This window comes from Chiroxiphia lanceolata, chromosome 3 (assembly GCF_009829145.1).
Source record: "Chiroxiphia lanceolata isolate bChiLan1 chromosome 3, bChiLan1.pri, whole genome shotgun sequence".
NCBI classification, from domain to species: Eukaryota; Metazoa; Chordata; class Aves; order Passeriformes; family Pipridae; genus Chiroxiphia; species Chiroxiphia lanceolata.
Genome location: NC_045639.1, coordinates 76,567,562 through 76,582,498, shown reverse-complemented (window position 1 = coordinate 76,582,498; position 14,937 = coordinate 76,567,562). Strand labels below are relative to the sequence as shown.

Here is a 14,937-nt window from a genome sequence, read left to right as displayed (position 1 = left end):
TGCCAAATGCCAAATGCCTGTTTGCACCTGAAGCTCACTTGCTCTGGTCAGGCCTCCCCTGTCAGCTCAACACCAGCATCACTTAATTAAGAATCAGAAAAGTCCTGTTTAAAAAAGGGCTGCAGAACACAGCTGTGAAACATGAAGCTTCATGCAATCTCAATCATGATGCTCACATGGAACAAGGTGAGACAGCCACCTTTTTTATTTTTTGCATTTTGATCCTGTTTTATGACTACTTGAGCTTTGACTCCATTTTTCAATACAGAAGTAAGAAATTCCATTTTGTAAGTTCAATACACACCTCTCACATATAAACATGATTTTCTTTTCTCCTTGAGTAAAAAGAGGCAGCTTAAAAGACAAGTTCCCTGTGCTGAAAGGCTACAGAAAGATCACTTTTTGTACTGAAGGTCCCTCTGACTAACCTGCATAGAAAGCAGAGTTAAAACATTTTCCTGCCTCACAGTTCCAATCTTGCTATCTTGCCATCAGACTGCAAGAACCAAGCTATGATTAATACATATACAGTGAGACAGAAAAAGATGACTTAGGTTCACATATCCCAAAAGAGCAGCTTTTGAAGATGTAAAAGCTACATTCCTTTTGAAAACCTGTCCTATTCATAAATTCTGCAGAGCAAAACATGTGCTCAGTCCTCTCATCTTTACCTCAGCAGGTGTGCTACTCCTAGAAGGCAAGAGAGCTCTGCAGAAATAAAATAGGTTGTTGATACTGAAAGGGCAGGATACAACCAACATTTGCATGTGAGCTAGTACAGAGCAAGAGTGCAACTGTATGAAGTTTTCATAGCAGAAAATACTGGCTGGAGAAGGCTAGGAATAGACTTTGTGATAGAACAAAGCTGGAGAAATGGGACTATGTCCAAGAAAATATGGTTGAGCTACTAGACTCCCCCTAAAGAATCTTTTTAAAAAAGAAAAAAAATCAAGCCAGGAATTCCAGTATACCTGCTGGAACTCCCCTGAAGAAAATAAATTTTATTTCTCACCAGGAATGTAACCCTCATTTTCCAATAAGGCTCAGCCTGCCCCTGTGTGTTCACTCTGTATCAGTGCCCAAGGCAGCCTGGAATTTATTCAGTGACATTTGGAGAACTGGTATAATAATGCCACATATAAGAAATTCGTCAACCGTGTGCCATTTACACAAGAAATGAAACAAATCCCTTACAGGCTCACAAAGCTCACCCTTAATATACATTTTACATTAATTCCACAAGAAAAAAGCAGTTTGAGTGAGACAGGTTGTTCCTTACCAAATGTAATGATCCTATATGGTGGCCAAAAACACCTAAGCTACATTTCAATGCACTGCATGCATGGCAACAAGACATGAAAAATTCTTCAGATATGAGTACCAGAAAACTGAATTGTGAGTTCCCACAAATTCCCCATAATTGCCTCTTCGAAACAGTTGCTTGAAGAATACCTTCTCCTTAAGCTGACAGCCAAACAGCTATTGGAAAGGGATATAGACAGAAAGGAGCACAGACAAAACCAAGTCTGAAGGGTAAAGAAAATACCATTATTCTTCCAATTAGAAACTAGTAAGCAGGCAAGAGAACTGATGGGTAAAGAGTCCCTTGAAACTGGAAAAAAGGAACTAAGTAGTTCCAGAAAAGACAGAACAGTATGAGTAGTCTTATCCCAGACATCAACCCTAAAGACAGCATTATCTTCAAACACATACTCACTGGAACGCTGGTGTGTTAAGCACACACACCTGCTGTGGTCAATAAGCTGACACAGGACAAGATGGTAGCAGCGAGAGTGCTTGATCAGGGACAGGCTTTCCCACCAGGATTAAGATCCATGCTTCTGGCTCTCCTTGTAAGCTTCAGACAACTAAAATGCTCCATGTCTGAAGGCACAGTGAAAGCTAAACATTCAGACTGTACGTAATTTGGATAGATAATGGTACAGATTTTACATGATCCTGTACAATCGGCAATACCTTTGAAGTGCTGGTTTGACGCTGCCCAGCAGGTGGGGCGGGTGACCAGCAGAAGAATCTGTGTGCTGACAAACTGCATTGCATCTAATTTTCCTGGAGTGAGCGCCCATTGCCAAAGAAGTTCCCTGCTCCAGAGAAGCCTTCTGGGCCACCAGTTTACCTGCTTCCAGGAAGATGGATCCCTAGACCAACTCTGCTGTGACCTCTGCTTCCCCACTGTGGATGATACATTCTGAGGAAGAGAGCCTGGCTCCAGAGAAACAGGGAATAGCTTTGCAATCATCACATTTGTGGACAGGATTTTGTCCTGAAGGTATGGCTGCAGCACTGAACATGATGAGCATCAAATGTCCCAAAGCATGTGCCTATTGAGGGTGTAAGCAGTGCAGTAGTATAATGCCTCTGGGGACTTTCAACATGAAACAGGACACTGTCATGGTGCTGACACATTACAAGACTTTTCACAAAGGCAGACAGAAGATGCCAAAATACATATCACAGTGGTCAGGGGGGCATGGTTAAACTGCTGTCTGGTGCCAGTTCTGGTGTGGTTTTAATTGACTCCAATCCATAATTAAAAGATTCATTTTTAAAGAAGGAAATCGCAGCATGTCCGATAATAACAGCAACAATATCTGCACCAAATGCATTCCATAGCTGTTTTCCAAATATTACTTAACTATTACATTAGGATGAACAGGATTCAAACAATGAAGTATTTCTATTAAAACATTCTATAAAATAAGAGTATTTTGTGCAAAGCAAAGAAATCTTAGTGTTGTACATAACCCAGGTACATTAGTTTCAGAGTGCAGCTCTGTACCCCATTTTATATTACAGGACAAATGACAACCCTATGCCCACACATCCAAAGACTAACAATTTTGAATTCTTACACAATGCACTTGGTGTCATCTTCCACTATGGTACAGTGCTATGTACTTCAGAAGTCAATCAAGCAAAACACTGAATACACTGTGGCAAACTGTACTGTAAATATTGTGTTCCAACTCCAAGAGAGAAGTGGAAAGAATCTTGCTGTGAAATAATAAAGCTGATCATCTTCTTGCTAAAGTACTTACCAGACTCCAAATTTAAGACCAGGCAGAAAAGTTCTTGAAAAGAAAGTTATGTTGGAGGCCTAGTACTGACTTACACCCTTTTAATAAATTCATCTTCTTTGGTGATGGGCTCTAGAAATATTAGTGCCACATAAAATTAAGTTTTTGGGTTTTGAATGAAGGCAGCCATAATGCATTTTTAAATATCAGTTCTGATTATCTGCCCCAGCTTATCTGGAAAACATGAACCACTTTTCACTACAGTAAGTGCAAAACTTCTTACTGACACAGACCTAAACAGTCATAGCATCAAGAAGACTACAATCCACCGCTACCACCTCACAGTTTGTGTCATCCTTTATGAACAATTGGAAAGGATGCTGTTCATCCTCAGTCTGGTAGTATGTGGGTAACTTGCTGTGAGTAGACATGACCTGATCTAGCCCACTTCGGGTCAGTTAGACAACGCTTCTACGGGAAAAAAAAGGGTTGTTGTAACGGGATGGGCACATATTCACAAAAGACCTACTAGTGGCTCCAATTAGTAGATCCAGTTGAATTTGCACAACTACCTATTAACATGAAGCATTATTTCTCAGACAGCAGATGCCATGGACTGCTGAAACCATGGCAGGTGCTAGAAGATCATCGCTCTTTGCAAATTCCCTGGCTGACAGCACCTAGGGAGGTGCAGGTATTTAAGCTAAATCAGAATAGACTAGAAAAGGAGCTGTGCATCAGCCATTACTGTTCCAGCACCAGAAAGAGGCCTTCTTGCTATTCACCTTTTTATTTTATAGTTGACACAGCTGAATTTCCCAAATCTTGTGGTTAACCTTCTTTACAAAGTATAACTACTATTCCATTCTTATACAAAAGAAAGACAGCTGTTTGCATATACACACACCTTGGCAACAAATCCTTGAAAGAACACAGCAACATGAAACTACAGAGCTAACACCTGCAGAGCACCTGTTTAGCTGCAGGCCAGGAAGTCTCTGCTAAGAAAGGCAATCTTTCAATGTTAAGGTAAAGTCCTTTAACTGAACTTGTAATGTTTGAATGGGATAATCAGAACTGTGTGACACGCTCTCATACCACTTACTGGTCATATTCTGGTTTACAAACTGTAATTGCTGCATTTCATTGAAGCCATCCAATACAGAATGGAATTGCTTGAATACATCTCACTGGTATAAGGAAGCGGCATTGTTGCACAACGTTACCAACTCTGAACTTTCAGACATTGAATATACTTAAGAGTAAAATTAAGACACAAGTAAGATCACACCAGGTTTAGGCAAGTATTTTTATGTTGACTTTATAGCTTTTTTGGTTTCTTTAGGAAATTCCTGCACGGTGAAAGGAATGAAGAATTCCAGAAGAGAGTTGACATCCTTCAGTTCCAGACTGTATTCTGCTGCTATTTTCTCTGCAGTCCATATTTGAGGATGAAGTTTATGATTATTAAGAAGTGTCAAAGCCTCCACAATGGAAATTTTGCCTTTGGAAACTTTCTTAACATCTAGAGCTTCCAAATGGCCTAGTTTTGTAAGTCTCTTTTCCTCCTGTTTACACGGAAGATGTTCTCCACCTTCACCTTTTACCTAATTGTGGGAAGGAAAACAAAAAGAACTTAACAGCAGTTCTGTTTACTATGCATACTGTAGCAAAGCTGTTTTCCTAAATATGGCAATTCCTGTAAGCTTTCTTCATTTTCACAAAAAAATAATCTTAGCCAGCCTTGCTTCTTGTAATTTCTTTCACAGCCATTCTACATACAACTGCCTACATGTCAACTCCCAACCAAATGCTGAAAAGCATCCCATGCATTGCACTCTACGTGTTGTACAGACTTGGCAGCCCTTCATACAAAGCTAACTACAGATTTTGGTAGCCAAGTGTAAACGCAGATAACCTAATACTTGGTACTGATTCACTGCAAGGGACAAAAAGAATAAAATCATACAACAAATTGGTATCTTTCTGATACTACTGGAAAACTTTTTTATGTAGTCTCTCTCCCCTTCCTTTCATATTCAAATTTTAGTTTTGCTACTAAAAATATTCCTTCCTTTGCTCTGTCTAGAGAACAAGCTTTCCTGGACAAAAAGAAACTATTTTGCAGCATTATATAGAGTTTCATTGCCATGACTACTGAAGCATGAAGACACATAAAGTCTCTTCTCCAAGATCCCTTCGTATTTTCAAGTAATTTCCAAACCAGTTTTGGTTTCCTCATATTGCCTTTTATTAAGATTTTACTAGTGAATGACACACAGGCACAAAAAAGGACACAATTAAATCTTTCTTAAATTTAAAAGTACTTTCAAAGTAATCAGAGTCCACAGCCACTGACTGGTGCACAAACACTCTGTATTAATTCACATGCTGAGAAAACTGATGTGGATGCTACATCTGTGTGTCTGTTTCTAAACTACAGAGAATGTCTGATCTGTCCTCCATGTATTCCTTCTACTTTGTGCTAAAACTGTGCCTGGATAATGAATGATTTTTCAAGTCTGGATTAAATGATCTGTCTCTGGGCATCTGCCACTTCAGGACTCCAGAGATGGTGCTCTTCCACCTACCACAGACAGACATACCAAACATACATAGAGGTAGGTACCCGTAATGTACACAATGCACAAAGTTGTCAGTGTGACATCAGGAACGGAAGGAAGCGTTTGGAGTAAGTTTTGCCCATAGATCTCTGTGCTTACACATCAGTCATGTTCTTCCTAACAACTCCAAGCAGACACAAACAAGAAAGTCTTATGTGGCAGCAACCTCAGAATTAAGGAAAGATCTGTTCCACTTTTGGCTTTTTCTCAAATCTCTCTTGACGGGCTTATTGAAAGATACTGAGACTAGACCTTCAGCACTTGAAGAATTAAGTACTGTCCTCTATGATGAAAATTAAGGATAGAAATTAAATGGAAACTTCAGAAAGAGACTGAAGAAATTTGTTTGCATTTTAAATATTTTTAGACTTGAATACCATGCAAGTGGCAAATTAGACAGACTTAGGAATTTTGCTGATTCTAAAAATTATTACAAAAATTTTATTATTGAATAAAGTGGTCCAAAAATGCAACAGGTAAAATGCACAAGCCATAACATAACATGATGGAAAACAGGATACTGAACCCCAGGCCGCATTTTACTGAATGAGAAGGAGTATGTTTTGCCTTCCCAAGTCGAAGATTGCAGCCTGGCAATAAAGAAACTGATAACCATACAAGCCGTAAAATTAAGTAGAAAAAAACTAAGGCACTTCATCAGCCAGATAAGAAAAAGTCTCCGCACTATATGACATGAACATCAGTAGTTAAAGACTCCATTAAAATGTTAACATCTTTGTCCTCGATCACATCACTGCTGCCACAGCAGTCTTAATCTCTTCTTGCAACACCACGAGCGATCTCTCGCAAATTCTTGTGTCTTTGCCAAAGGCTGGACAACTGCCCAAGTGAGAATTTAAGTAAAAAACAAAACAGAATCAACACAATGTTAAAAAGGAAGACTCTGTAAGCATTTAAAAACTTGTATAGTCACAGTCCATCACAGGTTCAAAACACAGGGTCGGACACAGTCAGTGCTACTGACGTATAGAAGGGTAATAAAACACCACTTTTATCTACTAAAATAAGGTAGTTTTTAGGCATTGACAGAGCATTTTTCTTGACACAAAAATTTGCACTGAGTTTGGTGACCCCAGAGCTGATGCTGATATGGCTCCTACAAAGAGACATACTCACCCGTACTGGTGGATCTCTGGACTCGACATAAACATCTTTTAGCAATGTGAGAAGCCTATCGTCCTTTCTTAAAATTTCTTCTTTTATCTCTGGGTGATCTAAAGGCAGTGAGGAGAAGAAGGGAAGGGACAGAAAAAAAAGGAGAAAAGACAGATTCGAGTCAAATTGTTTCCTTTTTGTTAGTTCTGCCAGCTCGATGCTTCCCCAGAAGGCACGGCATGGCTCCTCCAAAAGTACAGGCCTTCTTGGCAAGCTGTCATTCTCCCCACAGCTCTGGCTTTTACAATGCTGCTTCACAGTGCAGTGCTGCCCGGGGCACCTGCCACAGCACAGTGGGAAGCACACGCTTGTGGGAAGCACACGCTTGTGGGAAGCTTGTGGCACACTGGGTACAGATCTGCAGTACCACCCCAGCAACTGCCCCAGCAACCATCCCCATGTAACTGCCCCCAGCAACGGCCCTAGTCAACCGGCCTCAGCAACTGCCCCCTGCAACTGCCCCAGCAACCACCTCCATCAACCGGCCTCAGCAACTGCCCCCAGCAATCACCTCCAGCAGCCGCTCCCATCAGCTGCCCCCCCATGACAGCCCCATGAGCCACCCCCAGCACCCGCCGCGGCTCCCGGCATGCCCCGCGCGCTCTCCGCTCTCAATGTCACCGGCCCCGCCGCGACGCCGCCGCCCCGCCCCGCCCGCTACTCGCCCGCGCCCCCCGCACCCGGCACCCGCTCTCCCCTCCTCCGCCCGCGCCACGGCGCTGCGCCGGGCCCACAGACACCGCCGGCAGCCTTCCCCCCCCGCCCGCCGAGGCCGGCACGCACCGGCCGTGGCGTCCATGCGGGCGGTACGGTGCCGCGGGGCGGGCGTGGGCTTCTCCTTGCTGATCTCGCGGCGGGCCCGGTTCTCCACGTTGAAGGTCCGGAAAACGCGGGTCACCCGCCCGCCCATCGTCGCCGCCCGCGCCGCGCCTGCAGCGGCGAATGCACCGGAAGAAAATAATGCACCGGAAGAAAACAGCGGATTAACCCGGGCAAAGAGACAAATGAAAACTAGGGACAAGACGATTCGCTTTTTTATTTCATGGCGCTCCGGCGGACGCCGGCCCGGGGCGGCGTTGGTGCTGCCGTGGCTTTTCTAAAGGCATGTGTGCTCGGAGCCCCCGGGGAGCCGGGGTCGGGCGGGTCCCGCCGGGAATGCTCCCGAAGCCGCGGGCTGGCACACAGTTTCCTTCTCAACCGCGGCGGCGGGCGCAGGAGTTGCCGGGTGGCGCATGAGCTCTCGGCTACGTCATGTCGTGACTGTCGCCCTTTGTTAATGGGTGGAGATGCGCTCGGTGGGGCAGCGCAGTGCTGCGGCTCGGCTCGTAACCGCACCGAGGCATCTCGGTGTACATAACATGTCGCACCCGCTTTTTGAGTATTTTCAAGTTTTTACTTGATAACGTGGAAATATTTAGGGATGTTCTGCCTTACACTCTCGTTAACGTGTGTAGCGTTTCCCTATAAGCATCTCACTGGTCTATTCAGTAACAGAAAATTAATTTTATAGGAAGATGTCATCTAGAAGACCTACTCCACATGGAAATCGGGACAATTCCCCCGTACTGTTCAGAGTTTGTAGGCTACACAATGCCATCAGGGTGCAGACCCTCTTTTTCAGCCCAATCAACTAACCTTTCTTCTGACTTCTGCAAAAAATAGCGAGAAAGACTTGAGAGGAAGTACTGAGAAAGCCTTGAGCCATGCAAGATAAGAAAAGTAAACTTGTAGGCAGAATCAAAATTTTTGAGATGGAATCAGCAGTTTATAGATTCAAGAAGCAAAGCATGAAAAGATAAAGAATCCTCAGAGAAAGGAAAGCAGAAAGAGCAACACTAAGGACTTTTATCCTGATGCAAGAAACAGTAGAGCCTGATGGTCGACCACTCATTTCAACCAGGACTCACAGGGTCTCTTACCAAAAGAGATTAGTGTCTTACTAATTCCAGCTGCTGTGTGATTTAGTCAACAAGTAATTCCTTTAAGTTGTGTATATGCTGTTTGCAGACTTAAGGCATGGCAGTAGTTGCCTGAGTGAAGTGATGAAGGGACTCAAGCACAAGTCCTATGAGGAGAGGCTGAGGGAGCTGGGGCTGTTCAGCCTGGAGAAGAGGAGGCTCAGGGGAGACCTCCTCACACTCTATAACTCCCTGAAAGGAGGTTGTAGCCAGGTGGGGGTTGGTCTCTTCTCCCAGGCAGCTATCAGCAAGACAAGAGGGCATGGTCTTAAGCTGTGCCAGGGGAGGTTTAGGTTAAATATTAGAAAGAATTTCTTTACAGAGAGGGTAATCAGACATTGGAATGGGCTGCCCAGGGAAGTGATGGATTCTCCATCCCTGGAGATTTTTAAGACAAGACTGGATGTGGCACTCAGTGCCATGGTCTAGCAACCGCAGTGGTAGTGGATCAAGGGTTGGACTTGATGATCTCGGAGGTCCCTTCCAACCCAGATGATTCTATGATTCTGTGATTCTATGATTTGGAGCGGGAGTATTAGTGAAGGACAGAGAGAAGACCAGACTTCTCGCTATACTTTTTTTTTTTTTTTAGGTGGAAATCACCTATTTTCTGCCCTTGCATCTAGTTGTTCTTATTATTGTGGGCATGCAAAACTTGTGTTTTCAGATTTTGGTCTTCTACTAGTTGCACTACTTAGTAATAACAATTATGATGTGATATTTATTAAAGCTACAGCATGCTTGAATACTGTATTAATAAATGACAGTGTTTTCCTTGAAAGGAAGCCAAAAGATGAGTTGGTGGATGAGGAAAACCAGCTAGATCTAGAAAGACAGTGGAGACAAGGTAGTATGAGCATGGTCTGTGCTGGATCTCTGCTCGCTTTGGGCATCATGAAGGTGCAGTTTCTCCACTTCTTTATTTTAAAGACTCTCACTGTCTGTAGGAGGACAGAAACCTGTCTTTGTTCTCTGGTAATAAACTTATTGACCCTATCTTATTTTGGACATCGCATGTGTAATGATACTAAGAAGACAAGTAATATAGTGATAAGAAGAACATGGAAGCTGTTAAAAGCTGCTGAAGTCAGACTGGTGACAAGTTTCCTTAAATATCAATTACTTGCAGACTAAACCTGTGTTTTTGACTACAGGGTTTGATGCTTTTGTAAGTGTTGAGTCTGTCTGGTGTGGCTACAATGGAAGAATCCATATGGATGCCTTTGGAGGTTGTAGACCTTTGATGTGTACTTTAGCATTTCTCTGAGACATTCCTATTGATCTGTCTGTGGATCAGCCATTGTGCCAAATTTGGAAAAAAAGATTCTCCCTTCAAAAGCTAAGAACTGCCAACTTCTGGGATCAAACTCAGCACAAGGCTTCTGTCTCCTTAAAGCCTGAATGTGATTAACACTGCCATAATATTTACTGACAGCAAAATAAATTCACCAGAAGGCAGTCAGTTAAAAACAAAGAGTGATGTCATGCTCTGCCTGTCACTTCCTATCACTAAGGATGGCACAAGGCTGTTCTTTTCATGTATAAAGAAGAATCAAAAGTACAAGATTTTTATTTTGAAGAGTCTTTCTTAGACTGTAACAAGCAGAAGAACTGAGATGGAAAACTTTTTTTTTTGCTAATTTGGTATTTTACCAGTGTGACCTTGCTGATATTAAATATCAGTAATCACGAACTTGGATTTTTTTTCCATATAAAGTATCTGTAAGTGTGATTATTAAAAAATGAATGTGTATATATTCATTTTAGGTAGTGTTTCAGTAGGGATGCATTTTTCATGAGCTAGGAGTCTGAATTTTTTCAGGGAATTTAAAAATAACAAATACATTGGTTGTCAAGTAGCTCTTTAACAAAACAGCCCATTACAAGAACACAGACTATCCAGCTGAGCTCATGTACACTAGGAGCCTGTTCTCAACACTGGACAGCACCAAACACATCAGAGAAAAATACTGTAGCTTGCACAATATACATGTGTCATAGGCTGCCACCCTAGATCTCCTTTTAATCCTTTCACGCCACTTAAAGGAGAAATTTCTAAAGCTATTGTGCACCTGGAAAATAAAAAGTACATTTGTGACCATTTTTTGAATCTTTTCCATTTTTCATCCTGGTTTTGATTATATGCTGTGTTCTTTTTTCTTTCTCAGCTAGTTCTGTAGCTAAATGGAAAATCAGAAATTAACTTTGGCAGTTAGCTAACATCAAAATTCTGATTGACCTACTGAAAATTCCCTTTAGAGAAGAGAGAACAGGAATGTCATTATCATCTTGTTTTGCTATGTGGTACTTCTAAGGTTTCTTTACTGTCTTTACTATTCAGAAGGTCAGGAATCAGAGTATGAGTCCAGATGGGCAGGTAATCTCAGTGAAATAAGAGTCTTTTTTTCATAGTGGGTGCCCAACTTGAGAATTTTTGAGAAGAGGCAGGTTAAGTTTGCTACATGATTTGTGGTCTGTAAATGACACAGCAGTTGACAGCAGAGAAAAATTAGAAGTGCCCTTATACAGCAGCAGCATAGGTTTATATTTGATCTTGTCCACATTTTCTGCCACTGACACTTTCCTCTTCTCGTCTATTTGTTGCTGTTTGTTCATAATTTACGGCAGTCTAAATAGATACTTGAGCAAATTCATGTATAATTAGGATTCAGGGAATTGAGTCCTCTGTCCTGATTACTGGTTTCCCAGTAAACACAATGAGAGCATTGATCCTTTTGTTCCTTATCTCATCAGTGTTAGGCAGAACCAGAGAACATAGCATTAGCAAGCATTGATTATGAGCCAAGCAAAAATTACTGTCCTGCAGCTTGAACGGACAAGAGTAAAGTCGAGAGGCAGACTCACTGATGGGTCAGTGTTGCCTTTTAGTGACTTCTGGTTGTTCTGTTACTTAATTCAGTTTGTTACTCTTGGCTTCAACAGATCCACCGCTTACTGGCTTCTGAAGTATCTACAAGTACATGGAAGGATTTTGCTTAATTACAGTTTGTGATCAGAATGTTCCGAACACTTGCATCTTTTCAAGGCTAGGTGGCTGCAGTGCTTTATTTAAAGGAGTTTTTGTCAAGTCCTTATGTGGATGAAGTTTATGGCAAATGGATCAAGCTCAGCCTTACAGGGTCACATACCAGTCCAGACAGGTCCTTGTCAGATAATACTAATTTCAGACATTGCATTTAAATTCTCCTGGTTGCCTGTGGCTTGGTATATCTGACATCATCTTCCATATTTTTCCTATCTGATTGTTGTATCTCAATTAGCAGGTTACTTTGATTTGGAAATGCACAGTAGGAGCCAGCATATTTGAGAGTGAACCAGCCTGGTACTGGAATGAATTAATTTTAGCAATTACGCATGCATTTTTCCTTCATTTTTACTCACAGGGTTTAGTTCCCCATGTTCTCTTCTTAGTGGCAACACTAGTTGAGACAACTGACAGCCTCATTATTTCTTGTAACCCTGGCTTCAGTTCATCTCTGTTGCCAAAATGGGAGCGTAGGAACTGTTCAGAGCAAACAATATCACATAGCTAGTCTGATTTAATAAAGAAAGAAACTCACATAACTTTTCTAAGCTGTATCAATTACTGATGGTTTGACTGGTCCCACAGAAAGCTGCCAGAAACACAGAGGGAAAAGCAAAAGGCAGATGACAGGAGGAGTATGAATACCTTGAACTTGTATTGCTGCCAGATTGGTTGGTTGGTTGGTTGGTTGGTTTGCGAGACTTTGCACTTTGCTCCCTGACCATTTCACTCCAGCAATGACAGAAATGATTGTACCAGCTCCAATGAGGAGGAGGTGAACCAATAGTGAGAAGAAACTGGGTGGAATGGAATGGTAGCTGGCTCACCTTGGGCTGGCTTTGCTGGTGCACCAACATCACCCAAGACAAACACCATCCTTTGTACTGACTCGAAGCATTAACAGTAGCCATGATTTTACTGCACTGCCACTGCAGTAGCTATCTGATGGTCCAGAAGATAGCTAATATTATGAATCCATTTATCAGCTATCTGCTGGAGTTTCTTTCATTAAATATAGCACATAACAAATATATAACCTATATGGGCTGGTACATATAATGTAATATATTTCTTCTAAAATAATGTAATATTTTTCCATAAGGGATATTTATATTTTCTCCATATGGTTATTAATTTGTGATGATGCATAAATATTTATACAGGTTTGATGCATTTGGTATACAGAACTTTATAACTTAGTTCTGTTATCTGTGACTTGATGTATCAAGGCATTTTATTTCCATGCTTCTATAAGTAGTTGCAGAACCAGTTTTATTTATTTCATTTACACTTTAATTGCATCCTTCTGCAGTTTGCCAATTGTGTTTTTGCGGGTGTGCTTTACATAAAAATTTGAAATGTTTTCTTTACCTATGAAAAGCCAAATTTTGTGCAGAATGGGAAAGCCAAAATGACCTTAGCAAACGCTTCCAAAACCATTTTATATATATCTCAGTCTTAAAGAAGGCTTATATATAGATCTTAAGAAGCTGGAGAAGTTACAGTGCGGTTTAATAGCTAAATGGCTTAATCAGTGTTATGCTGGATAAGTAGCATTTGAATCCCTGTCCTGTACCTGTATTTTTCTAGACATACAGTAGCTAAAAATCTGCCTGGCACACATGAAACATGCTTCCTGGCTGCTTCCACAAGCCATTGCCACGGATTCCAGCATCTACACTAAAGCTGGAAGAGGCTTCTGTTAGGGGAAGGATTTGATCTGCACCTAATGCAGTAAGTACCCATAAATATATGTCACAGAGGAAGACATAAATAAGACAAATAATGCTGTATTGTTTTACTTAGTTTTGCATTATTTCTAGATACTATGCTTTATGTACAGTAATACAGAAAATTAATTACATTCTTCCTACAGGTTTTCTGAGCATTTTCATTTGTATGCGTCACCATATACCTGAGTGATTACATATACAAATTGTGCTGGTAGAGAATGCAATAGAGAAACAAGAAAGGTTTTAATGATACCAACACATAACTACCAGTATTAGAGTTCAAGTGGAAATCATTACTGAAGCTAGAGAGCCCTTTAGTGAGCCTCTTCTTTCCACAGCATTAAAAAATCTGGGGGCAGCATGTGGGACACAGATGTATTTTGAACAGTTACATTTACTAATTATATAGAGAGATACAGTGGCTAAATATGTAAGTGTCAGGTTGCTCTGGGGGCTACTAAAATAGACTATTAAAATGGTCCACAAATATTTAAAGAAGTACTACCTCTATGTACTAAAAGTTCATTTTTAGATTATATAATAAGGACGTAATTATGCTTCAAAGCTCCAGCGTTATTACTCAGATTTACTGAGACTCCTTGAAGGCAGAATTCTTTCTTTATGTAAGATGTCTTTGGGATCATGATGAAACTACCACACTTTCCTAAATGCATAATGAAATGCGAAAAGAGCATTCTCAAACATTAGTTCAGGAACTCTATACGGACTAGCATACTTTTTGGGGCTAGAAAATGCTGAAAATGGTCAAGTTTTCTTTAGTTGATAAACAGTTTGTCAGGATGACTCATGTTTTTCTAATACGAATTAAGGAATTTAATTCTGCACAGAAAGCTATAATGATGAGTGGTTACAAATGATAAATTTCACATGCAGAAAATTGCTAAAACCTTTTCCAGTAAGTTGCTGACAGAAATCCCTCTGAGCACCTTTCTGTGGGACCAGGCCTCAGCATCTAAAAGCTGCCTTGAGATGAGGTTCCCTGCTCTACCTACAAGTAGCAGGCCTCTCAGCCTGTGGATAATGGAGACTTTAAATAACTCCATACACTGAGTTAATCCAGAGGAAATGTCTTTTGATGGTCTGCCTGAATTATGGCAGCAAAGCTTCTCTTGCCAGAAGTACTGCCAGACCCTTCAATGGTTTGTGACAGGGGCCAGCTTTGTCCTGCTGTAAAATCTCTTGTAAGATTGTAGAAAGGTCCCCTGCAGGGCATCTCTCTTTGCAGCATAGGGAAATTCACCCCAGTGACAACTGAGATTTTTAGATTTCTGCAAGCTGCTCCTGCGTTCTTTCACCCTTTGTTCAGACATCAGAGGGAATGTGGTAACCTATTTGTTGTTT

General features: G+C 41.4%; 1 protein-coding gene across 2 annotated transcripts; it reads right to left on the bottom strand.

Moving 5' to 3' along the window:
- Positions 1-3,818: 3,818 nt before the first annotated feature.
- Positions 3,819-7,782, bottom strand: NDUFAF4 (NADH:ubiquinone oxidoreductase complex assembly factor 4). 2 transcript variants are annotated; one of them, XM_032683927.1, is made up of 3 exons: positions 7,622-7,782; positions 6,800-6,897; positions 3,819-4,645 (listed from the first exon to the last, which is right to left on the bottom strand). In XM_032683927.1, exons 1-3 carry the CDS (start codon positions 7,746-7,748, stop codon positions 4,349-4,351), a joined length of 522 nt encoding a protein of 173 aa, XP_032539818.1. In that variant the 5' UTR covers positions 7,749-7,782; the 3' UTR covers positions 3,819-4,348. The 2 variants fall into 2 exon arrangements, with proteins under 2 accessions (XP_032539818.1, XP_032539819.1); XM_032683928.1 differs by lacking the exon at positions 7,622-7,782 and adding an exon at positions 7,350-7,398 and having other exon boundaries at positions 4,329-4,645.
- Between the last annotated feature and the right edge of the window lie 7,155 nt (positions 7,783-14,937).

Coding starts and splice junctions, on each gene's coding strand:
- NDUFAF4 (XM_032683927.1), bottom strand. CDS start 7,748: ATGGGCGGGCGGGTGACCCGCGTTTTCCGGACCTTCAACGTGGAGAAC. Junction 6,898..7,621: donor CCGCATGGACGCCACGGCCG/GTGCGTGCCGGC, acceptor CACTGCCTTTAG/ATCACCCAGAGATAAAAGAA. Junction 4,646..6,799: donor CCAGAGATCCACCAGTACGG/GTGAGTATGTCT, acceptor TCCCACAATTAG/GTAAAAGGTGAAGGTGGAGA.